Source organism: Heptranchias perlo, chromosome 19, assembly GCF_035084215.1.
Source record: "Heptranchias perlo isolate sHepPer1 chromosome 19, sHepPer1.hap1, whole genome shotgun sequence".
NCBI classification, from domain to species: domain Eukaryota; kingdom Metazoa; phylum Chordata; class Chondrichthyes; order Hexanchiformes; family Hexanchidae; genus Heptranchias; species Heptranchias perlo.
In genome coordinates, this window is record NC_090343.1 from 27,661,926 (window position 1) to 27,689,008 (window position 27,083).

Consider the following 27,083-nt stretch of genomic DNA (forward strand, 5'->3'; position numbering starts at 1 on the left):
AGGTACAGTAAGCGAAATAAAGAGGTGGAAAGATTGGATTAAGAGACAGAGATAAGAGACAAACAAAAAGAAAAATATATATTTTTTTAATGTCCAACTATAATTAAAAGCTGAAGGAATAAAAGTCCACACTTGTAAAAGTTAATTTTCAGTGCCAGAGGGGTTGTTTGACAGTAATTAAGACTTATTAAAATGGTACTTGTCAGCTGGCGAGATGCCGTTTTTGCGCAGCTTTTAAAAGAGCAGGGCATCTCGAACAGCAACTTCTGGATTTCCGCGTTCAACTGCGCATGTACGGTCACCGAAAGTTACTGTCCAATTTCCACATGAATAACAGTGAGTGCCGTTAGCCTCGGAGTTATTATTACAGCAAAATCTGGTCCAATATATTTTATACAAAGGAATACAAGAATTACAAGAATCTGTGATGCTTTAAATGAGTTGAGATTGAGTAATTTAATCCAGCTCATAGAGGTTGAGAGTTCAGAGAAAAAAAACTCCCATAATTTGGTATTGTTAATACCTCTGCAAGCTTGAGAATATAGTTGTGACAGATTTTCCCAATTAGTATTTTATAGACTGACCCTAATTTACCCTATGCATACATACTTTTTAGATTGGATTAAAAATGTAAAAGCAATTTTAAAAAAAAGTTCAGTCACATGATCCTGACATCTAATTTAGTATACAAAAGCAGAACTCAAATGTTACATAGATCACAATGGAAGACAGCAGCTCTCTCTAAATTCATCTGTTAATTCTACATAAATTCATAATCTCAACATGCACTTTTATTCAAATTCTTTTCAACCTTAAACCAAATTCCTGTTTTCTCTAAAAAAAAGTCATTAATATGACTCATGACAACCCATGTTTGACATTGAAGCAAAAACAAGTTTTAAAAATAATAGCACATTTGCAACATTACTGCTGTTCTGTATACTTTAAACATACAGTACATAAAGTATTTGGTACAATACAAAACCAGTACATGCCCATGGAGCAAAGGCTCCACTTGTGTAGTTAAGCATGGTCAACAACTGGCATAAGAGACAGTATCAAACTAAGAGAAAAGGCTTAAAAATGCAAGGAAAAGTGGAAATCCAGCAAACAGAGCTATAAAAAGCAACAAAGGGATTCAAAGAAAGCAATACGAGGTGCAAAAATGGAATATGAAAGAAAATGCAAGGAATATCAAAGCTAACAGCAAAAGTTTTTATAACTATATTAAGACAGAGTGCAACATCATGTGCAAACATGGGGCCAGCTTTCTCATATCTGTTGACGACATCCAGCTCTACCTATTCACACTTCGCAACCCCTCAACTGCATTCGTGCTTTTTTGGAAGTGTCGCAATTTCTTCCACTTCAACAATTGGAAAACAAATCTATTGTCTCCAGACCCCAGCACAAACTCTGCGCCCTGGCTACTGACTTGATCTCCCTCCCAAACTTAACCAGTCTGTTCGCAAGCTTAGTGTCTTGTGTGACCCTGGGTTTTAACTCCATCACCAAGACCACAACTTTGCCTACCTCCATGGCTACACCAATGTAGCCCTTATAGATGCCATTGACACCTCCAGACTCAACTATTCAAACACTCTCCTTGCTGGCTTTCCATCCTCCATGCACTCTGACTTGTCCAAAACTCTGCACGTATCCTGTCCTTCACTAAGTCCCACTCACCCATTATCCTGTCCTCATTGACATACATTTGGCTCACCATCCCCCAACACATGAATCCCTGCATATGCTATCCCATCCAATCTCTGCAAACTCCTCTACCCCATATCAGTTTCTGAATACTCCATTCCTTAGACTCCAAACAAATGTGCATTTCCCCCCTTCCCTCTACCGCAACATTGACAGTAGAGCTTTCAGCTGCCTTTGTCCTACTCTCTGGAACTCCCTCCCCAAACTTCTCTACTTCCACACCTTTAAATGCCCACCTCTTTAAACAAGCTTTTGGTCTCCCTCCTAGTTTCTTCCTTCTTGGCTTAGCATCCATTTCCTTACATCTATTTGTGAAGTGCCTTGGGATGTTTCTTTATGTTAAAGGCACAATATAAATGGAAGTTATTATTGTTATCCAACCATGGGTATACACAGCAGTGCTGTCAATCAGATACAATGAAATAAAAACAATGAAAGTTGATTGACTTGACCAACTCTTTTCTGGCCTTAAGACACTACCAGGGAATAAGAAGTTTTTCCCAAAAGACAGAAGAAATATTTCAACTCCCTTTCCCTTCCCTTCCTTAAAAAAAGTGTGGGATGGGGAAAAAGTACTCTTTTTTTCTTAAGTATCATAGGAAAGACTTTTTTTTAAAATACCAATTTAACCGTACAAAAATACAAACTAGTCTGTCAAAACACAAGATGATGCTGCCTCAAATGGTTTAAATTTTTCAGTCTCTATTACTAATAGCATTCAACAAGCTTGTTCAATCATGAATAAGAGCTCTTTTAGTTATACATTTTGGAGGAGAAAAAAAGTGAGAAAACTACACACACACACATAATCACATTTAGTTATTTTTAATTCTCTGTACTTTAATAGTGCTAAATACAGCTTTGGTTAAGATAATTTAGCAATCATCCTTTCCATACAATTTTTAATATAAACTCTTTACAGACAAGATTATTTGGACTAGGCTTCATTTGCAGCATGCATGAGACATTATGCTCACTCTTTTGTAGCCTATTTCTATTCATAATGCTCACTACCAACCATACAAGACAAGTTAAATATTGCGTACGAGTCATTATTTGATGCTTCTTTTTTAGGTCTTGTAAGTACAGAGGAGTGACATGTTTATGAACTATAACACCTATGCGATTTATGTAATGCACAAAAATAAGGGCACAATTTTTAAGGATACATCAATAAAAGCTTCAATTTATGAAAAAAAGCCAAACGGATTGTGAACATATAGAACATAACAGCAAGCTTCTGAAAAATAGTATTAAGTGCTTTGTGGAAACCGTAAAGAGCTTCTAATCAACATTGCCATACAATCTATGATAGACAACCCAAATTAAGAGTTTCAAAATCCACCCCTCTTCCTATAGCTTTCAATAAAATGCAACAAAGTGCATATTACTCATCCGGAGATAATAACATTAAGTCTAAAAACATTGTTTCTTGCTTTGATTCAGTGCAACAGGCCCCATAAAAGTTCTTCGGTATACAATGCCTTTTAAAAAAAATCAATAGCTATACCATTTGGTTTCATGTTAGACGGACTTTGTTTAGTTCAGCAACCATGGTCAAACAAGAATGCAGCACTCTATTCAAAGTCACGGTTAGTAAGAACAAGAGGTGCCACCAATGTCCAGACATATAATAGAAGGCAGACCCAGCTTGAAGTGATTTTCACCCACACAGAGGGCCATTTGCTCGTCATTGTCTTGTAGTCAGCATCAGGGCTATAGAGAGAAGAAAAATCAAAATCAAAAATAAAAAGTTGCTAGTAGCTGTTCAATTATTCCCATAACAAGCAAAGGGATGTCATCACTGGAAAAAGAGAACATTTCCACTCTGCACATCCACTGTTACCATCACAAGATTCCAGATAACATACAATAGCTTGGGTAGCTAAAGTAAAACTCCCTCTACTCTGTCCAATGTGTCATAATCGTAACCTCAGTACAGTATCCCCTGTACAGCATCAAAGTGAAATTTTCCATTTCCCCACTATGGCCTCTCTGACTGAGTGCCAATTTGTGCCAAGTTATGGGTAATTTTGTGCTGTATTCCCACCAAAAACTGGCTGTGACAGAACAAAGATCTGTTTCAAATTTATAAAATTTGAACTTTCTTTTTGAGAAGTTTTAGGTTGACCAAATTCTGGCAAATACAAATGGCTTTCTATTAAGTGCAGTTTATGTTAAGGGTTTTTTTGTCCTTTCCTCTTGTTAGCCTGCAGGTAAAGTAAATGCACAAGTTTGTCTCAGGGCATCATGGTAAATTGCAACAGGAATCCCCTCGTGGTTGTGACATCTTTGAAGGCCCCAATCATTTTTGAACTATAGCTGATCAAATTATATATACTTCGAAGACAATGCTTATGTTATTTGGTAGCTTTCAAACATACATTTCCAGCTTGTGAAACATATATATGGTTGCCCATCAAGCATTAGAGAATTCAACAGTCACTGATGTGTCAAAAGCCAACAATTCACTGAACATTATTGAAAACTCTTTGTTAAGAAAAATTCTGGGGACTTCTTTAAAAGAAACTTGCTTAATGAGGAAGTGACTCTTTTGTTCTGAGGTGCGAGGAAACTGCCTGGACCAGAAACATCTATGAGCCAGCCCTCGTACCTTTAGTTCATTTGGGAATCAGCAATGTGTAGGGACTCTGGGCGTAGAGCTCCTATTTTGCTTCCTCGGAAATCTTGGAATTAAGGAATCTAACCAAATTAAATTGTGAATTGATATCTTCATTTGCTATTTTAACAGTGTACAATTTCTTTCCTGTAATCAGCTTGAATTAGTAGTTTTAGCCTGAGCTTATACGGTTTGTCAGCATAGTGTTTTTCCACCTATCAGTGACCTGGACCTCGATATTAACCCCCCCCACTCCACCCCCCCATGGCGGGAGGGAGGTGGTTGGGGGGGGGGGGGGCGGTTAAACCCTAAAATACAGGAAAAGCATCCCCAACCCACCACGTATGCACCCGTTGCCATTTTTACGATGGCAGATTTCGAGGCGTGCGGGCACCCCCCATCTTGGAAAGGCAGGACACTTTGTTATCATATTTAAATCAGGCACCCACAGTGCAATTGGGATCCTGCTTTAAATTTAACAGCTGCCGGTCGGGTTTCCCAGGGCTCAGGAAACCCGGCAGCGAAAGGGAGGCAAGAGCTGCCGGCTCCAGAAGGTAAGCGCTGTTTATTGCACGCCTTGTGGGCCAGGAGGAGCAGGAGTGCTCCCCCCAGCCCCTCAAGCAAACCTACAGCCTCCCTTCTGACGACTGCAGCTTCTCTCACCCCCTCAAAATGAAGCCCACGATCGACCTTCCCCATACCCCCACCCCCCAACTCCGATCTCCTTTCTGCCCCACGATCGCAATTCCCAGGATCATCCAAGCGTCCTGGCTGTGGCCTCCTGCCACTGGTTTTCCCACCCGACAGTTGGCCAACCTGTCAATTTGGTTGGCTGCCAGACAGGAAACGGGAGAAAATAAATTATATTGAGGTCCTGCCTCGCTACCACACTCCCCCGCACCCTCCCCGTAAATATCGGGGCCCAGCAGTATATGGAGTCATCTTGTAGCATTACCGATGTATAACCATGGCATTATAAGGGTAGGCTGTTGACCTTGCAGCACATCTAAGGCCAAGTCTTAATTCAAAGGAAGTGTAGGAGGGAGTGAGGGAATGGGGAGAGAAGTGAGGGAGAGGGAAAGGAGAATGAACCTAAGTCCCCGAGCTAAAAGGGCTCCGATAATGTTTGCACCATACAGGCTTTCCCATAACTAGTGTGCTGAATAAACTTTAATCAAGTTATTTGCAATTGGCATATTTAGTCTTGGATTATGTGAAGAATTTGTTGGACAGCCACAAATAATATTGGCAAAGCACATTTTATTCCAACACCAAAATCAATATTTTCTGAAGAATGCCAACCAAAACAAACTAGATTAACTGCATTAAATGTAATACTTAGAAATAATTCACCCTTTAAAACAGTGGAGGGCATTTGCTGTAATGCAATTACTTACCTGTACCAGTTTGTTAGTGTCATCATAATGTAGAGTGAAGCCAGGAAAAGCATGAAATGAAAGAATGAATAGCTATACTGGACTGTATCATGCTCATTGTCATGGACTCTTCGTACTCCGTCACCCTCCTCAACGTCAACAGCATCTCCAGCCAAGGAGTCATTCAACATGACAGTTTCACTGCCCGAGAGTGTTAGCTTATTTACCTGACTGTTGTTCGAGGAACGAATGCTGCAAATATAAAATTACAATTATCAAAAATTGCTCATTTCAGCTGGAGTGTATGCAGTAACAGCCCTGCCAATTTAGAAGAGGTGAGATTAGCTGCTCTTGATATCAAAGAAGCACTTGACTAATTATAGCACCAAGGAACCCTTGCAAAAATGAGGTCAGTGGTAGTCAAAGGGAAAACCCTCCAGTGGCTGGAGTCATACATAACTCAAAATGGAAGATGGTTGCGGTTGTCAAAGCCTACTACTGCAGCCCCAGGATATCTCTGCAAGAGTTTCTCAGGGAAAAGTCCTCAGTCTAACCATCTTCAGCTTTTTCATCAATTACCTTACCTTTGTCATAAGATCAGGAGTGGTGCTGTTTGCTGGCAATCCAGTGTTCAGCTCCATTCACAACCATTCCAAAAATGAAGCATTCCATGGCAGCCTACAGCAGGACCTGAATAACATCCAATATGGACTGACAAGTTCCAGGTCTGGCACTTCCAGACAATGACCATCTCCATTAGGGCCCAACTACCTCCCCCTAACCTTCAACAGCATCATCATTGCCAAGTCCATCACCATCAATATCCTGGGGGGGGGGGGGGGGGGGCACCATTGACCACAAGCTTAAATGCACCTGCCATATCAACACTGTGGTTACAAGGACAGAAGCTGGATACTCTGCAATGAATGGCTCACCACTTAATTTCCAAAGCCTCTCCAATTTCAAATCAGATACAGAAAGAGAAATAAAGAGAGTGAAGAAAGATTGGATTGAGAGAGAAAAAAACGAAACAGAAAGGAAAAGTAATTTAACAAGAGATTATTAGCAAAAATGAGGTCACACAGAATTGGAAGTAGCTTTTGACTTGATTTGGAAATTGGTTGGGAGGTAGGAGACAGAGAGTGGGGATAAATGGTATGTACTCTGATTGGCGGGATGTGACAAGTGGCGATCTGTTCTGGAGCCTCAACTTTAGAGGCTTCAGACCCAGCTACTTCAAAATGGATGTGATTAACATGGATACATTTGCAATCCTTTTTTGTGTGAACGCACTTTTCCTTCTTATCCTGCCACAGCTGGTCCCTCTACAACCAAAGGTTTTGAGCTAAATGCTCTTCTCTAAAAATGGAGAAATTTAGATTGCTTCAGGTCATGGGTCAGGTGCATTGCCCATTTAACCCAATTCTAGCACACAGTCACATTCAATACCATTAAACAGTTGAATGAAAAATAAGTTAACATATGAAATAATCTGCCTAAACAATCTCCAATAATAACGTGACTTAAACTTTCTAGCCCAGACAATACCTTGAATACAGTAGACACAGAATGAAGAGAGCAAGTCCAACAATACTCTGTGCATCCCACCACTGCATTGCGGTTGGAGGTGAAGGTGTTACATGCACTAAAGGTTCACTTCTATTGGCTGGACTCAATGTAGGTGAAGCTAACTGTTTAATAAGGTTCAGCAGGCTAGGATTGCATTGTCGGTCTGAAAAATAAAGCACGGAATCTTAGTTTAAAACACTGCTATGTCTATAGAAATTATTCTAACTTTAGGTGGGTGTGCACGCGGGCAATGCTTTTACAGCTGATTATTCAGCTTCTACGGTTTATGTTTCATTAATTAGGAGCTCCAAGGATTAACACCCTGGAAAACTTTTCTATGAAAGAATATATTTGGTAGGTTACCTGGACAGAAAAAAAAACTTGACAGAGTAAAAATTGACATTACACACATGGTTTCTATAGCAATGCTTTGAAGGTAGTTAACCAAAATTAGGTTTGTTCTTCACTTTTTTTTTTAAATAGAAAAATATTCAAGTTATCCGTTTTGCAATTAGGAATTTCATTTTATTTGAATTGTAATATCAATTCAAAAAGATCAGCTTTATTTAAAAAGTTTCAATGTCACAAACAAGGTCCACACAGGGTGCTTTATCCTTAGCCAAACACATATAATTACTCATTCAAGGATTATATTTAACCACCCTTCTGTAAAACATGTGAGGGATTACCGGGTTCATTAGACATTGCAGACCACGTGAGATACATAGTATACAGTGTGATGACTGAAGACTGAAGGAGACCTGACCGAGGTTGCGCTTCCTACAAATAAAAAATTAATACAGATTAGAAAAAATATTTCTAACAGTGCTTAAACATTTTAAACCCCAATAGAATAACTTCTCACTTTTAAAAAAGTTACTGGAACCAAAGCAAATAAATCCTACACTGGAAGAAATTAGTCAGTGGAGCAGGGAAGATCTCCAATGAGTCACAAAATGTTCACAACTAACAAGAAAGCAGGGAAAGTTCATGAAAATTTGAAATGGAGGAACAAACACAATTTAAATGAATGCAGCCAATTTGCTTTGTTTTTCCGTGCACTGATACTAGAAATTCTTCTTTTTCCAAGTTCCTTTCTGCTTCTTCCCCCTTATTCTTAACTCAAAATTGTAACAGTTACAGATGTCAAAAGTCATAAACGTATTCATTTATGAAGGAAAGCCACATAAAAATAAAAGCTGGTAATACTTAAACTTAGTTCTTAAATTTAGAGTTCTGGGGTAAGGCTCCCAAATATGATCCTTATTAGCCTTCCCTGGAGTCCCTTCAAATACTCCAGGTAGATTTTGAAGCTTAACTAAAAAGAGTTACTACCGACAACATCCTAACAAAGTCAGGAAAATTGCCCAAAAATTTGTGCCGTAGACTGGATTTTGCTTGTATTGTCTAAGCTGAAATTTTTAATATATAATTTTCCTGTAATGTTAGATTCAGTTTATAAGGAGTTAACTCCGAAGGTGTTACATGTAGTATTTTTCTCAATCAAAAGGCAGTAGCCTGAAAATTCATTTAGGCTCACAGGGTGTTTTGAAGTGTTAATTAGTTATTCAGTGGTAAGACTATTATTTACAATATCAAATATTTCAGGCTATTGCAAGCAGATCACTCTTTGTGAAACTTGAGACTCCAGGCCTCGTTCCATTCCAATTGCATGGCTGAGGCCTTAGCTAAAGTAGACCTGTTAACATATCAGGTGGTAGATATTCACCCGAGTTGCAACTGTGATTGACCAAGCCTCCATCTCAGTGACTCGAGGGGGCAGAGGAAAGTGTCACAATTCTCCAGGGTGAATTCTGAACTTTTAACTACAAAGAGGAACTACTACCCACAATAATGAGTCAGGAAAGTTCCCCAAAAGTTTCTGTAACATGGAATTTTGCCTGATCTCACACTCTCACACTCTCACACTCTCACACTCTCACACTCTCACACTCTCACACTCTCACACTCTCACACTCTCACACTCTCACACTCTCACACTCTCACACTCTCACACTCTCACACTCTCACACTCTCACACTCTCACACTCTCACACTCTCACACGTAGGGCAAGCAGTATTCTCGGAGCAGCAATCTGTGTTTTAAAAGTCTGAACCAGTTAGGCTTTGAAAAGTTTAGCTAGAGAAGAGGGGCCATAGCGAATTAGTAATTTACATCTTTATTTTTCATAACCAAGAAGCACAGGGAAATTGATTGTTCTTACTGTGAAACAGTATACTATTTATTCATAAAATAAAAACAGAAAATGCTGTCAGCAAGTCAGGCACCATCTGTGGAGAAAGAAACAGTGTTAACGTTTCAAGTCGGTGATCCTTCGTCAGAACTGGAAGAAGTTGAAGATTAAACAGTTTTTAAGCAAGTACAAAGCCAGGGAAAGGGGGGGAAGGGAGGAGGAAAGAACAAAAGGGAAGGTCTCTGATAGGGTTGAGGGTAGATGTGATTAAATGACAAAAGGGATGATGGTGCAAGGCAAGGAGGGTGGTAACGGGACAGTTGAAGAAACAAAAGATGGGTCTAGAAGAGCTGTAAATGTCAACATCAGAACCATTACCAAAACTTGCTGTCCGAAAAAATGGAAGCAGTGGTTATGATCTGAAGTTACTGAAATCAATGTTAAGTCCAGAAGGTTGTAAAGTGCCTAATTGAAAGAGTACTATTCATTCATGTACTTTATGTCAAATATTACAATTGTTGGTTTGAAGTTGTGTCTCATCTCAATGAGTGTTTTTCAATATCCCCTCCGTAAAAGATAGAAGTCACATGGCAGCATGTGGATACATTTCAGTAGCTCGTATACAGAGCAAGGGTTCACTGTTACAATCCCTCGGTCATGCTATCATTTGACTAGAAATAGGCAGTGAAAGGTGCACTCCAGATCTTAGGTAACCTGAAATCAGCTTAAGGGAGTGACTGGTGATTCCCAAGAACCCAGGGGAATATCTAGCACAAAAACCCTAAGCTGAAACTAGCATTACAGAAAAATAAATTTAAAAATTCAGCTCAGGCAAAATTCATTGTTACAGAAAGTTTTGGGGAACTTTCCTGACTTATTATTGTGGGTAGTAATTCCTCTTTGTAGTTAAAGTTCAAAATTCATCCTGGAGAACTGTGACAGTTTCCTCTTTGATATTAATAAATGCTTCTAAAAGTACACTACACGTAGATGGTGTGCTTACTGCAAGTAACATTGTCTTGCTTTCCAGGAATATTTCTCTTGTGGATGTGTTCCATTAAGTTACAATTGTTTCTCAATTTAAACAGATTTCTCAAAAATTATCAGCCCAACCCTCGACGCAAGATGAATCTAAGGAAAAACTGGGTAAACCAACCTGGGCTCTCGCATAAGTCTCCAAGCAGCTGGTTTAAGAATAAAGTAGGTGGAGAACTTGGAAATACTCTGTGCTCTCATATTAATATGTGGCATTGGAACAAAAATATCAAGAAAAAACAGACACTGCATGTTTATCCTTACCTGTATTTTTGGAAGAATAGAAGTGATAGACACAGCAATGCAAAGGATCATGTTGAAACTAATGAAGAACTTGTTCTCAACACATCCTTCAGATTTAGTGTAAAACACATAGAAAAGCACAATTGCTATAAAAGACAAGATGTAATTCAGGCTAGTGATGGAGATCAAGGCTGCAAAAGAAATCAAAAAAGGTACATCTGTATTATAACCTAAAATGAAAACTCCAAAAATTAGTTAGACTATCTAAGGTGTAAGCTAGTCTCAACATGAGAAAGAAAACAGTCTTGTTTGAACACCATACTTCCAGTCAATTAAGTAAAATTAAGTTTATTGCCTACTTGAAATCCTGCAACTGTACTATGACAACTTACATTTCTATAGTGCTTCTCGGTTAGAACACTTTTTAAGGTGTTGAACAAAACAGGTCACAGAGCAGGAAGGAGAAAAAGACGATAGGTCGGGCAGTGCTGTCGAGGAAGGGGTCTTTAGGAGGCTTGCACCAAAAAATGAAAATTCATCTCTTAATCCTCTTATTGTAAGCCCACTTATTATCAAATGGCTTAAAACTGAGTGCCACCTGTACAATTTAAAGACTAGACCAATTATTTGTGTCTATTTGGCTGGTACAAAGTGTCAAAGAGAACTCTTCTCATTTTATTAGACCCAGCTGAGTTTGAAGTTAAGAACATGAAAAAAGTCAGGGATGAGAAAAAGCTGTTTGCCCATCAAGGCTCATCCCAGAAGTAAATTAGCTTCTCCCATGATGACATTCAATTGAACAATCACAATATTTTACCCATTATGATGTTCTTTGGTACATTATTTGAAATACTTTTTACACTAAAGCCTTTTTACCTGTTGTCTAATTTCCATTTCTGATCCTATTTTCTTCCTGTACTTTGAAATAATGATTTGGGTTTATCTTATCTATACCACTTAACGTTATTTTATATACACATCAATGATAACCCACCCACCCTCCTTAGCCATGACTTTTCAAGACTGTAAAGCTGAAGTGCCTCTACTCTTTCCTTGCTCATCCCTTTCACACTTGGGATCAGTCCTGTTGGTCATTTCTGCACCCTTTCTAGTGGAAATGTATCTTTATTGAACACTGTTTTCTAAGTGTGGTGAAACAACAGGAATCATGAAGCCGTAGCATAGTTTCAGGAGACTTTTATTGAACTGAGTTCTGCAGAAAGGAAGCACGGAAGGAAGGTGGGATGGAGGGAAGGATGGAAGGATTTATACGGCGTTTTTCACCTCCTCAGGACATCCCAAAGTGTTTTATAACAAATGGATTACTTTTGAAGCAAGTCACCATTTTTATGTAGGCAAACACAGCAACAAATTTGCACACAGCAAGTCTCTAAAAATGCAAAAGAATGGATGATCAAATAAGCTGTTTTGGTAGTGTTCCATTACTAGGGCTTTTACTTTATCCACTACTTCTTCCCTTTTTACCTGAAGGCATTGACTCCTTGCTGATCTACAACTGGTGTCGTGTCATGGTGGCCATGTTTCGCATGACAGCCTAGACAATGAGTATCGGCAAGTTACTGATTAAAAAGGCATCTCAGCCGAGCTCAATCCTGTCCAAGAGACTGATTAAAAGTGTCCTTCCTTACAGAAGGTACATAGTTAATTATGCTGCAATTTATATCCTTCATTACCACAGCAGTGGCTACACTTAAAAACTTTCTGTTTCACTCGTTAAAAGTGTTTTTACATTTTCAGAATTAGATTTTTTAAAAATTCTTAAATATGAGTCTTCAACTGAGTTTCAGTTTCATATACAGTAATCCTCTGCAGCAGAGCCACTAATGTATTGTGGAGTATTCATCAGACTCAGTGTTTTGGAGCTTTCTAATATCAAGAAATGAGAAGTCGTTACTGAGCATCTTTCATTCCAATAGTATCCCATGGGGAATTTACTCAACAGCCTTTTTGAAAAGAAACACACTCGTTACTAGCTCACTTGCACTAGCTCTTTTGCTTCTTCGTTATCTGCTTCCCCTCTAAATGTCTTCCTACCCTATCCCCTAATCACGTCAGGCTACTGGCTTTTAGACCTCTGCTAATATTGACCCGCCTGTCACTATCCAGCACTCGATGCCGGAAGTACATATATGCGGATGCCGAGTGAAGACAGGCTCTTTCCACTGTGATGACTCCCAAGGTAAAACAGTTTGCTAATATTTTCGAGGCTACCACATGAATTTTCCATTTAGATAAGGTACTGGAGGGTACCCAACCCTCTGGCCCTAACCCAACAAGGAGTGCAATGCTTTCTGGGGCAAGGGGAGGCGGGGGAGAAAGAGAGAAATAAAATTCACAAAAGAAAAATAGGCAAGGAAAAAGAAAGTTCACTCCACATTTAATCTAGACAAGAGTCATAGACAAAGAGCAAAGAAAATAAAATCAAAGTGTCAGATCACTCTATTTAAGTGCAGATTGGAGAGTTAGAAAAAGGACAGTGGAGGATCTGGATGAGATGAGAGATGCATTAGAAAAAAAAACTTCTTCCGTGCATTTTTCCTATGCTATACTACAGCTACAAGCGCAAGCTGAGAACTTGGCTCCCATTATCTACCAATGTTGCACTCAACCTACTTACCAAGGGATCTACAAGAGCAATTTGGATTAATATTCTCTCAAATTTTCACTCACGCCTGTGGGATGTTATTGCCTTTTTGTGGCACAATCCCTTAATGGCATGACTTACAATAACTTGCATTTATATAATGCTTTAATGCACACCATGTTAAGAAGAAAGTAATAGACACAGAGCCTTAGTATGGGAATTAAGAGATGTTACCAAAGGATTGTTCAAAGAGAGGGATGTAAGGTTTTTAAATCAGAGATAGAAGTAGAGAGGCAAAGGGCTTTAGGGAGGAAGTTGCAGGGTTGGACTGAGACAATTAAAAGCTCTGCCAACGATGGAACAGAGGGACAGATAGATGTACTGAAGATCAGTGTCAGAGGACTGGGGATGCAACGTTGGAGGAGGCTGTAGAGGTGAGGTGGAGTGAGGTCGTGAAGGGATTTATAGATGATGACAAGGATATTAAATTTGGTAAGTCAAGGGACAGGGAGCCACTGTAGGTCAGCTTGAGCAGAAGTGCCGGACAAGTGGAATTAATGCAGGGCAGGATGCGAGTAGCAGAATTCTGGGAAAGTTGGAGTTTATGGGGAGTGGAGCCGGGGAGTTAAGCAGGAAAGGATTTGGAGAAAATTGACTTGACAAAAGTTTAGATATGGGCTTTGGTGAAAGAGATAAGGCCAGGCCCACAGAACTGGACCACAGAGGAGAGGCACTGGAGGAGGATGGTGTGATCAAACACCTTGGTGAGGTCAAATAGGACAAGAAGGAAGTATTGTGCCATGGTAGCAACAGAGAATATCGTTGGTGACTTTGACCAGGACGATCTCAGTTTTATGAGAAGGAGTTTGAACAAGGAATTGTGGAAGAAGCGGGCTTGGAGCTGGGAAGCAGAGATACCTAGAAGGACCTAGAAGAGTAAAGGGAGTTTCGTGATAGGGCAGAGGTTGGAAAGAAACCCAATCCTGCCACTCAGTGGTGCAATGCATTATTATATCACCATACTATTTGCTAAAAGCACGCTTTAATGGAGTTTGGAAGCTAAAATAATTATCTTGATATTCCTGTTTATAATTAAGATTGTTACACATTATATATTAAATTATACAGGCAGATTGAAGTACTATAACAATCTAGTTCAAAAAGTATTCAATACACATTTCGAACACTTAAAATGGTCTTAGCTAAAATACTTTCATAACTCCTGTACAAAAAAATCTGCCAGCTCATATGTACACTTCTCCTTGCTGCTGAAGAATGGCACATTGCCTAAATAAACAAGGGCACATAGCAGGAAATTATGTTCGACTCAAACTTCTTCATGTAAAAATCTATGCTGACTATCAGAAATACCAAATTAAAATTAACTAGACTGTTACAAATAGATTAAGCAGGTTTCAATTTACAATCTTAGCGATGAACTGGTAATTTTGCACAGAGGCGTCTATGGAGACACATTGTATTGAACGCATTATGCTTCCAAAAACACTCTAGCTATTTCTAACAGCCTCATGTAAAAGTTGATGAGTATTTGCTAATGACTGTTTCCAGTAAGTACAGATTTTCATTTACTACTCACCTGTATACCAGCATTTGGAATTTCCATCCTCCATCTTTCCCACCCACGACTCATTCCAAGAATGAGCAAAGTCAACCAACAAAACCAGCTGGATTAGTATGAAGCAGAATGCACCTGCTGTACCAATGGCAAACAAGGCTAATGGGAGGAGGAGAAAAAAACAAATTTAGCAAACTGGATGTTTAACTTCTAAAAAACTGTTCTTTCATTGTTCCCTTTCTGTCTCCCACTCAGTTAACTGCTCTTTCCTTTCTCTTCTACTCTTTTACTTGATTGCTCTTTCCTTTCTTTTCTCTTACATTTTTTTTCATTTTCACCTATAGTCTTACTCTTCTGCACTGCACTTACAAATTTCAAAAGTCACACCGACAGGAAGCATCCTGCATATAAGCATCTGCATAATGAAACATGAAGACAAGTTCTGGCTCAAATGGGCTGCTGTTGTCTACAGACCACTATGAATGACACTCTGGCAAAAACAGGTCAGCAGTGCTTATGACGGAAAAAAATCAGTCAGAGGTTAGAAGGAAAGCAGGTCAAAAAAAAGTGTTAGTAACATTATCATTGAGCAGAAAAAGATCACTATGAGTAAACAGAAACAGAGAAACAGAGAGAGAGGAGGCAAGAGAGAGGGAGGGGTTGAGAGGAGGGAGGGGATGAGAGAAGGAGGGGGCGAGAGAGATAGAGGAAGAAAGAAAAAGAGTAAAACAAAGAGCGCATACATGAGGAAGATTAACATGAAGAATCAGGATCAGAGGGAGGGAGAGAGAGAGAGATAATAACAAGCAGGATCAACCAGAAAGAAAAGTCAGCCATGTATTCTGATTCACAATGTGCCTATCCAGGAGTTTTCCAGGGGTGATGATGGTGCTGGGGAAGAAATCAGATCAGCTGGTGTGTGTATAAGTTTCAAATTGCCAGATGCAAAAGTTAAGGATTCCTCTGACTGGAGGGGTAGAACATCACAGTTGAATTCCAATGCTGCTGCTCTCCCGGCTGAGAACAAAGAGAGAAGGGGAGAGAGAAAGGGAACGTGAAAGAGAGTGAGTATAGAACTTTTACCTATAGAGTGGAAAACATGTAATTATGTGGCAATGTAGGTTGTAATACAACTAATTTACTCCACTAATTTTGCATCAGTATTTGTTCTCCAGTAAAATAGGAGAAATCAGTCATTTTTAGTTCCAAACAATAAGTAAGATATATATTTTATAAAAATCTATTTAAAAAATTCTCTCTCAAACTCATTTCAACTGCAAGCAAGTCAAATTATTAGACAAAAGCAGCATTGTACAGTTCTGAATAATCAAATATCAAGGTTCTTTCAACTCCTTGTTTAACAGTTCATTTAATAAGAAAAATTATAAACACAATGACCAGTATTCTTTCCCCTAAAGACAACTTGCTGCTCTACCTCGTGTAAAAGGTCCTTCAGGGATGTAAAAGGCTCCTACTGTAATAGCTATGATGGCAGCTATTTTGAAGAACCAGAATCTGTCAAAAGCAAAAAAAAATTAACAATTAAAACAAAACATAATGCAAAATATATATTTATTTTCTTGAATACGCACTTTCCCAAAAAGCAATAGAAACATACAAATAAACCATATGGACACTCCCAATCACATATTTTATTCTATTTAACACCGATGGCACTGCTGAACACACTGCACTACATGTACAGACAGGAGCATTTCAGCCACTCAGCCTGGGGGACACATGTTTTTTTTAAACCATGTCCTCCACCCTGGCTGTTTTAGAACCACTTTGTAATGTAAACAGGGCAGTTTTAGCAGCTGCAAGGCTGGAAATTGGATCAGCAGAACCAATGCTGAAAACTGTGCAGCAATTTTATCTATCTCAATTTTTACAAGCATCAACTTCTCTTTTACTTTACTTCGAACAAACAACATATGATTATGTACAGCACCTACCCATTATGTACTGCAGCTCTGGGATCCCTGCTGGATTTCACATTGATGAAAAGCAGAGAGAAAAGAAAGAAGAAGACAGCCAATCCAAAGCAGATCCGATAAACTGACTTGTAACTAACTAACACATCACAGTTCACGGCCCCATGAACATTTGGAAGTTGGGTACCAAAGCCATCTTCACAGAACCCTGGAATCTATCAAGAAAAAGAATCAAATTATACCTAAATTACAAGTTAGCCAATCTTTTTTCTTTCTACATATTTTTCATTATACAAGTCGATCTCCCACGGCTTTGCATACACTAAGTCAGAGAACATGGTCACTGTCTTATTTGTGAAGCCTTCATGTTACTGATTCTGTTTCTGTCTTTCTATTTCTCTTATTTACTGTTTCTCAACCCTTAACACTTCATTTTGCTTCTCTCTCCATCCTTTTCTGCTTCTATCTTTTTTGTTTCCTTTCGAATTGGAGGCGGTGAGCAGTATGACACGTGGCAGGGAAAGGAATCACTAACTGCATTCGGGGTGAGGATTCCAGTGAAAATGTATCCCTCTTCACATCTTCTCCCCCAGCCCCTTGCTCTCGTTATATCCCCTACCTCTTCACTACCTATTCCCCTTCCCACCATCCCCTCACTCCTATCACTATCCCTACCTCTTCTTTGAACTATCCTCTCAAACCTTGTATCCTCTCCTCCCCTTTGCTCCAGTCATTCACCTGACCATTAACTCTTCATCCACTCCCTTTACTCCCATCCCACTCTCCCCAAAGGTGGATGCCAAAAAGCCAGAAGCTCCCTGAACCTCAACCAGTTCAACATCAAGGTCATTTTGATTACTTTAAATGACATTTTCTGAGGATATCACAATATATATATATAAAGGGAATGTAATGGATGTTGTGCACATGGATTTTCAGAAGGTGTTTGATAATGTGTCCAATAAAAGACTTATGAAAATTAAGGCACATGGTAATAAAGGGAAAGCAGCCACATGGATAGAGAGATGTCCAAGGAACAAAAAGCAAATAGAGGTAAATAGATGATTTTTAAATTGGAAGGACGTGGGTAGCGGTGTACTCCGTAAATCTTTGTTGGGACCACTTTTGTAGTCTATTTAAATAAAGAATTTGGAAACTAGCACAAAAGGAACAAAATCAAAATTTACTTATACCACCAAATCAGGGGCCATGACAAACTGTGAAAAAGAATGCAGGAGTTGTAGGAAGGGGACATATACAAGTTAATAGAGTAAACAGGTGGCAAATACAATTCAATAGAGAGCGATATGAACACATTTTAGGAAAGTAAGTATACCTCACTAGGAGCAGCAGCAACAGAAGGTCCTAGGGTTGTAGATACATAGAACTTTTAAATCTCCCTTTCAAATCTATTGCCATCACCCCTCTCTTTAAAAAACGCACCCATGACCCCTTTGTCCTTGCAAACTACCACTCCACCTCCAACCTCCTCTTCCGCACCAAAATCCTTGAATGTGTTGTCGCCTCCCAAATCCATGCCCATCTTTCCCGCAACTCCATGTATGAACCTCTCCAATCTGGTTTCTGTCCCTGCCACAGCACTGAAACGGCCCTAAACAAAGTCACCAATTACATCCTCTGTGACTGTGATGCACTTTCCCTCCTCATCCTTCTTGACCTGTCTGCAGCTTTTGACACGGCTGACCACACCATTGTCCTCCAACGCCTCTCCTGCACTGTCCAGCTGAGTGGGATTGCCCTCGCCTGGTTCCACCCTTCCTATCCAGTCGTAGCCACAGAATCTCCTGTAATGGCTTCTATTGCCACCCCAACACTGTTACCTCTGGAGTCCCCCAAGGATCTATCCTTGGCCCTCTCCTCTTTCTCATCAATATCCTGCTCCTCAGCAACATCATCCGGACACTACATCAGGTTCCACAAGTACGCTGACGATACGTAGCTCTATCTCACCACCATCTCTCAACCCATCCAATGCCTCTGAGGTGTCAAACTGCTTGTCCAATATCCACTCTTGGATGAGCCGAAATTTCTTCCAAGTAAACATTGGAATGATCAAAGACATTGTCTTCGGCCTCTGCCACAAACTCCATTCCCTAGCCACCGACTCCGTCTCTGTCCCTGGCCACAGTCTCAACCAGACAGTTCGCAATCTCGGCGTCCTATTTGACCCAGAGATGAGCTTCCGACACCATATCTTCTTCATCACAAAGACTTCCACTGCAATATCACATGTCTCCGCCCCTGCTTCAGCCCATCTGCTGCTGAAACCCTCATCCATGCATTTGTTACCTAAAGACGTGACTATTCCAATGCTCAACTGGCTGGCCTCCCATATTCTGCCCTCCATAAACTTGAGATCATCCAAAACTCTGCTGCCTCCATCCTAACTCATTCCATTCCGTTCACTCAACACTCCTGTGCTCGCTGACCTACTTTGACTACCGGTCCACCAACGCGTCAATTTCAAAATTCTTATCCTCGTGGTCTCACCCCTCCCTATCTCTGTAACCTCCATTAGCCCTACTACCCTCCAAGAACTCTGCATCCCTACAACTCTGGTCTCTTGTGCATCCTTAACTTCCTTCACCCCACCATTGGTGGCCATGCCTTCAGAAGTCTAGGCCCTAAGTTCAAGAATACCCTTCGTAAACCTCTCTGCTGCTCCATCTCTCGCTCCTCCTTAAAACCTACCTCTGACCAAGCCTTTGCTCACCTATCCTAATGTCTCCTTCTTTGGCTCAGTGTTAATTTTTGTCTGATTATGCTCAGCTGAACCATCTTGGCACATTTTACAACATCAACGGTGCTATATAAATGCAAGTTGATGTTGTTGTTGATCTTTATAGGTGGTAATATAAGTAGAAAATGCCGAAAAAAGGTAAGTGAGTTTCTGGGTTTTATACTTACGGGTATCGAATACAAAAGCAAGGAAGTGATGTTGAATTTGTACGACATATATGTTACTCCACAGTTGCAATATTGTGGGTGGCTCTGGAGACCCAATTTTAAGAAGGACATTAGAGCCATGGAAAGGATACAGCAATGATTCACTAGGAGGATTCCAGGAACAAGAGGTTATAGTTATCAAGAAAAGCTTAAAAGAATTTGCCATTTTTCAAACTGGAACAGAAAAAGTTAAAAGGGACCTAACAGAGGTTGTGAAAGTTTTTGAGAGGGTAAATAGTGAAAGAATGTTTCCACTGGTTGCCAAATAGGTAACAAGGGGGCATAGATGAGGATTATTACTAGAAGAACAAAGGGGACATTTGAATTTTTTTCTCCCCACACAGTCGATTATTAGAACATGGAAAGCTAGCAGTGGCAGAATAGGTTGAAATGTCTTCTTCTGTGCTGTAAAGGTTTATGCACAAGCTCTAAGCTGTGGACATTCTATGCAAACCGTGGGAATGGATAAGAATCTGGCTGAAAGAAAGGAACAGTGAGTGCTCGTTAAGGGAGTGATATTGGAGTGGGGGGGGCGGAGGGGGGAATTGAAGGACTACCAGGAGGAGTGCCTCAGGACTCAGAGCTAGAACTTTACTCCTTCTAATGTACATCCAGGACCTGGACTCAAACTCAATCTAAAATGGTCACTGCGGGTGAGTGAAGGGAAGCAGCCAGGAACCTATAGAAGGAGTTAAAGAAAATCTGTGTATGGGCAGAACAGTGGCACATAAAATTTGAAAGAGAAGTGTAAGGTATTAGTAGGAAAACAAGCTGACATACATACTCTATGAATGCTGTAAAAATTGCTGAAGGCGAGGTTGAAATAGATCAATGGGTATTATTAGATTCAGTACATAGCATGTCAAGGAACTGTGCAGCAACAATTAAAGCAAACAGAATGCAGAACTATATTGCCAAATCAGCAGGGAACAAGTCAAAGGAGGTTTTGCTGAAATGATACAGTACTCTATTCAGAGTGCACATTGAGCACAGTGCCCAGTTTTGGGCACCAAGACACGAGGGAAACATTCAGGCCCTGGAGGCAATTCAGAAAGAACAACGAAGCTGATTCCCAACATTAGAGGTTTGAGCTACGAGGGTAAATAACAGAAACTGAGGCTCTCAAAGTGAAAGGCAAATTTAGGACTTATGTCAGGAAGTATTTCTTCATACAAAGAATAATCAACACTTGGACTAGATTTCAAAGAGTAGTGGAGGCAAAAACTTTAGTCATTCAGAAGCCGACTGAATGGTGTGATGAGGGGCTGTCGATTTTTCTTTTTCAGATGGATAAACTAAGTTGAGCCAAATGATCCTCCCCATATTATGATTCAAGTGAGTTATCAAAGAACCATCATGTTTGATGCAGGCACATACTCTCAATTCAATGTTAAATACCTAATGAGATGGGTAATTGATGTGTTTCCGGCCAATCTGCTGCAGCAAATACGTTGTTGGAATTAGCTGAATTCTAAATCACAAGCGCATACATTCACTGATGTTTCAAGTCAGAACAAGTGAACACCATACCATTTCTCAATTTTATCACAAATGAGATTAACTATAAATACCATGATACAAGTTAATGTTTAACTTATGTGAAGGAACTAAGAATGCCAAGGACATTTAAACTTAAATATGATTCTATGTGACGATTAGGAAAAATAATGATCCATACAATTTTAGTACCCTATCTGCCTAATACTGATTATGTGAACATAATTATTCATTTAGAGATAAATAGTAGCATTCAAAAGGGATAAATTAACACTTTCCGTCAAAGGGAGTTGCAGCGCAATTCCAATCAAGTTCCATCTATTTAGGATTCATTACATAAAACATACCTTTTTCAGTTGTATTTCCATTCCAGGTGCCAGCATAATACAAGCCACAATAGTGCCCAGAAGCAGAATGAATGCATAGATTAATCTGGTCACTGTGGAATTCCTGCTGTTGGGGCAGCAAGTGCATAGCAAACAAGGAGCACTGCTGCACAGACATGGCACCTATGGGGGAATATTACAAACAGAAGTATTACAAATGTCTAAAGACAATAATTCCTTATAGTAATTCAAGTGGCAACATTAATGCAGAAAGCAAGTTTGAGCATCAAGATACACATCTGCACTTTAACATGGCATTACAGCTTTAATAACTAGCTCAGAGTGTGCAGATCTGACTCTCAAATCCAGATCCAACCACAGCATACTGAAGCTTCAATGAACTCATGGCCTACATTGCTCCTTACGATAATGGTCCGGAATTTGCTGGAAACAGTAGTAATGGCACATCTACGGCATACACCATTACAATGGCACAGATTTTCCAGACAAACATGGTGCAAGCAAGTCATGCCATTATATACGCAACGCCAAAATTTCCTTGTACCTTTTGTGCCGTCAACTTCGCCAAATCAATGAGAATTTGATTTTCATAGCTTCGCCCCCGCCACCCCATAAAATCATTGGTGATGTCCAATTTGCTGGATTTACGCTGATTTGATCGCTGCTGCCACTTAAGGACTGAACCAGAATGGTGCTGGTGACCTGGCAGCGGTGTGATTTACTGCTCCAAGATCACTTTTCCTTAAACATAGATGTCTTTTCACTGAGCTTTCCTGAGTTAATTAGCTTATGCAGAAATAATTGGCTTTTGGACATACTAGCTAGCTGGAATGTTTCCGGTTAAATGGAATTTAAATTTTTATAGCCATTCAATATCTGTATCCATTCATTGCTCTCTGATTCCTTAACAGTGTCAATCGCTAATTTAGAATATCGATCTATTTAAAGAGTTAAAATGACCATTAGAGGCCATGAAGCTGCAGCTGCTCTGAATTTAAAGGCAACAATATCTGAGAAATGAATTATTAAATAATTACTTCCTACAGATCTTCCAATGGGTTTTTAATATATTTCCCCTGAAAAACACAGGACAAGTGCTTTGAAATGAATTTGCCCAACATCTGAAAATGATTACAATTTAGAAGCCTTCAATTAGTTTAGGTACCCGCAGCCACATGTGCCCATATTACACCCAGGAATTATATTTCCACAATTTTAGAAAACAAAACAAATAATTGGACTAACAGATTTGTGGTAACCGTGAAACAGTACTCACAGATCAAACACGCACTTTTATAAAAGAAAAACATTGACTAAATACCGAGATATCATTCAACATCGGAATTGATAGCAATAATTTCGCAATGGTGCCGTTTCTGAATGACCACTATATTTGCTGTGGCATATTCTAATGAGTTCTCCAGCAAATTTTGGCGTAAATTCGCCACTGGAGGATTGGGGCGCTCAACAGACTAACGAACAGTGTTCAGGGCCAAATGTGCCATTCCAGCAAATTCTGGGCCTATATTTTTATACCTTCAAAACATTGAAGAAAATGTCTATGAAAACATGTTTTATACTTTGAAAGCTTATTTAGGGCTAGGAATAGTTCAGTTTGTAGCACATCCAGTTTTGGAAGGGTAACTAACAAATTTAAAATGAAACCAATAAGATGGCATTCTCGCTGATTATTATTGAAGCTTTAAATTTTCACACATTGAAAAATGTATTTATTGGTCCTGCCAATTATTGTGATTTGTGCATCTATAAAGTCTAGTCTGACATTCCAGTCCAGTACTGAAGGGGTGCTACACTGTCAGAGGTGCCGTCTTTCAGATGAGATGTTAAACTGGAGTGCCCTCTGAGGTTGAATATAAAAGATCCCATGGCACTATTTCTAAGAAGAGATAGGGAGTTCTCCCTGGTGTCTTAGTTAATATTTATCTGTCAAACAATGTCACTAAAACAGATTATCTGGTCATTATCTCATTGCTGTGCTCCACATTTCCTACATTACAACAGTGACTATGCTTCAAAAGTACTACATTGGCTGTAAAGTGATTTGAAGTCGTGAAAGGCGCTATATAAATGCAAGTCTTTCCTTTTTCTTTATCAAGATGTGTAATTTGGAGCTTTCGTATTAATTCTGGTAACATCCAGCTCCTAATGTCACTGCTTTTTGAAACGGTTTTAACCTGAATTATTGCCAAAATTTCAACTTGGAAACATTTGGCAAACGAGTCTTATATTTCTTCGCGACTGGACCACAGGGTGCTTAATTCGATCAAGCTTAAAAACATCACATGATCACATACTGTACCAGGAAATACTTGTGCAATGACTATGATTTATACAGTGGGTGTGGGGTTAGCTTCTTCGTCAGTACTCGCTCAAATGTGGCTAAATACAAGCGTGTGTCCAGACACTGACATGCCGTGACCGCCACACAGCTGATACGGTGTATGTATCTGGTTAAACATAGACTTGATGGGCTGGTAAACTAATAGTCACCGCCACACCTTTATTCTGAAGTTCCAGGCGGTTTAAGGCATATTTCCGAAGCTTCTGGAATTGCAATTTCACCATCAGCTCTGTGACCGGAGAGTAAACAAGCGCCGGGGAGGGAGGCACGGGAGCCTGATGTTGTATTAAGCACCAGAAATGAAACCCTATCCCAAGCTATTAATCGCCATCAAAGAACCAAGTGTGACAGAGAGAGAGAGAGAGCGTCGCCCACTGTAAATCCACCTCCTGCGGGCTGGGCGGAGTGCGCCACCAATAGCGGCAGCCTGACAGGGCCCGGCCCAAAAAACCCTCACATCCCGTCCTTACCCAGCTGGCGAGGGAGCACACCCCTAAAACAGAGCCCATGACCTATCGCTACCGAAACACGAATCCAAAAACCGCTTCTCCGCTTGGACTTCACCGCAAACCAGCGACCTCTTCCCCTTCGAATGACAGCAGCGTTACCAGGCAGCCAGAAGCGGCGAGCAAGTGGCGCTACCCATTACGTCATCGCGCCAACATTACACGGACACGTGACTGTGACGTGCGCGAGCTGGATGATGCGGCGTGCAAGCGCTGGGCTCGAGTCGATTGCGCACCTTCATGCGACGAGTGGGAGTGGCGCTGGTCCAGAGCGCTGTTGTGATTCGGGCGTGTTTCGGACCCTATGGTGGCCAACGTGTATTGTTGAAAATAATATTGTCGTTTACACCTATCTATTAACATTTTTAGCTGACACATCTGGGTAAGAATTTAGGGCTGCATTTAGTTACCGGTGGGGCAAGTGCAAAGTATGAATACAAGTTTTACAAATTTAGGGTCTGGATTCAGTCACGCCCATAAGTGGACCTCCCACTCCTCGTGTTCCAGATTTGACTCACATTGCCCAATATCAACTTATACGACAGCGTACCGAAGGCAATGTAACAGTGCGTCTCCTTGACATACGAATTGGATATTGTAAACATACGTGCACTCACATGTGCCTCTCCAATTTTTCGATAAACGGAACTGATGGACAACTGATGATCGATGACATCAAGAAGCTGTTTTTTTTTACAAAATACATTAGATTGAACGAACAAAGAAATTACAGACTTTTAAAAACTTTTTTTACAATGCTTCTTGTGACAACTCAACAAAAACACCCTATGCTATCCCGAACAGCGGATAGAATATTCACGTTGTTTTATTTTCTGTCGGGTTAGCTTCTGGTTGGGAAAACCAACCTGCTGTATCTTAATTCCTAGCTCAGGTCATAACCTTTCTTGCAGTCTTTATTTGACCAACTGACCCTCCTTTTTGTTAATTCTGACTTCAAGAAGTGGTCTCACCAGACTACCCTAACAACTACCTCTCCTGAATCAAGTCATCTCAGCCAAAATAGGCGTGAACAATCACTGAAACGTCCAAACCAACTTTCATTGTCTGAAGTACACTGTTTCAGACGACCCACCTGAATCTTAATCTATATCTGCCAGCCCTACTGTCCTGTGAATTTAACCCCTTGAAAGTTAAGATTAACTCCATTTTACACTTTCCCCCATTGGGTGCCTGGGGTGGCTGAATTTTCTCTTTTAACAAAGTTATAAGGACAGGGTTAATCAGACTGACTTGAAGAGTGATAATGTAATACTACTATTGATTTTTCTTTAAGCTTTTAGCCTATATTTGTTAAGTAGGGAAGTATGATTCAATCCTGAAGTAGTGACCGGAATAAATGATTTGTGTTTTGGAATTTCGACTACTAACTTGCAAGTTTGACTTTGTAATACAACAGCACTCCACAAGATGTCACTTCATAATGTAACTGGGCCCATTATGCATGCAGGACAATTCCTTGACACACTGCTGTGCTGGCGACTTCAGTGCTGGCGTTTAATTTCATTTGATCAAATTTATTTGAAACTTGTTGATAAACATACTTCATGGTACATATATATAATCCTGCTCTAAATGAATATATTAATATATTGTAAAGAATGTTTAATGAATGAAAGTTTTTAGAAAGTTCTTAAAATTTAAAGTGATTGGCAAAAGAACCAAAGGCAACATGAGGAAAAACTTTTTTACGCAACAAGTGGTTATGATCTGGAAAACACTGCCTGAGGGGATGGTCATGATGTAGAGATGCCAGTGATGGACTGGGGTGGACAAATGTAAGGAGTCTTACAACACCAGGTTATAGTCCAACAGCTTTATTTGGAATCACAAGCTTTCGGAGCTTTCCTCCTTCGTCAGGTGAGTGTAGGATTCAGTCAATGCACAACATATATAGTCAGAGAACAATGCCTGGTGATTACAGATAATCTTTCCAACTGCCCATTATCACACCTCGGCAGAGATATAATCAAAGCAATCAAAGGAGTGGATGGTGTTCAGACAGAGAAACATTACATCCCAGACTACTGAATACACAAGCGGTCATAACAGAAAGACAGAGAGAGAGAGAGACACAGAGAATGACCAGTTGTATTAAAACCAGATAACTTTTTTTTGCTGGTGGGGTTACATGTAGCGTGACATGAACCCAAGATCCCGGTTGAGGCCATCCTCATGGGTGCGGAACTTGGCTATCAATTTCTGCTCGACGATTTTGCGTTGTCGTGGAGCATCATGAGGTTGTCCGTGGGCTTGCGGTAGAGTGAGGTGCTGAGGTGCCCGTCTTTGATGTTCCACTCTTCCAGCTTCCACCCTAACCATGTCAAAGAGGCCATCCCCTATGGACAGGCCCTGCGAATACACAGGATCTGCTCAGACGAGGAGGAACGCGATGGACACCTACAGACGCTGAAAGACGCCCTCGTAAGAACGGGATATGACGCTCGACTCGTCGATCGACAGTTCCGACGGGCCACAGCGAAAAATCGCATAGACCTCCTCAGAAGACAAACACGGGAC

At 40.2% G+C, this 27,083-nt stretch overlaps 1 protein-coding gene across 1 annotated transcript; it reads right to left on the bottom strand.

Moving 5' to 3' along the window:
- Positions 1 to 2,522: 2,522 nt before the first annotated feature.
- On the bottom strand, positions 2,523 to 24,701 carry LOC137335266 (serine incorporator 1-like). The gene is made up of 10 exons (XM_068000549.1): positions 24,510 to 24,701; positions 21,678 to 21,839; positions 16,888 to 17,081; positions 16,368 to 16,447; positions 14,954 to 15,091; positions 10,773 to 10,942; positions 7,968 to 8,058; positions 7,258 to 7,441; positions 5,731 to 5,961; positions 2,523 to 3,429 (listed from the first exon to the last, which is right to left on the bottom strand). Exons 1-10 carry the CDS (start codon positions 24,546 to 24,548, stop codon positions 3,291 to 3,293), a joined length of 1,428 nt encoding a protein of 475 aa, XP_067856650.1. The 5' UTR covers positions 24,549 to 24,701; the 3' UTR covers positions 2,523 to 3,290.
- Between the last annotated feature and the right edge of the window lie 2,382 nt (positions 24,702 to 27,083).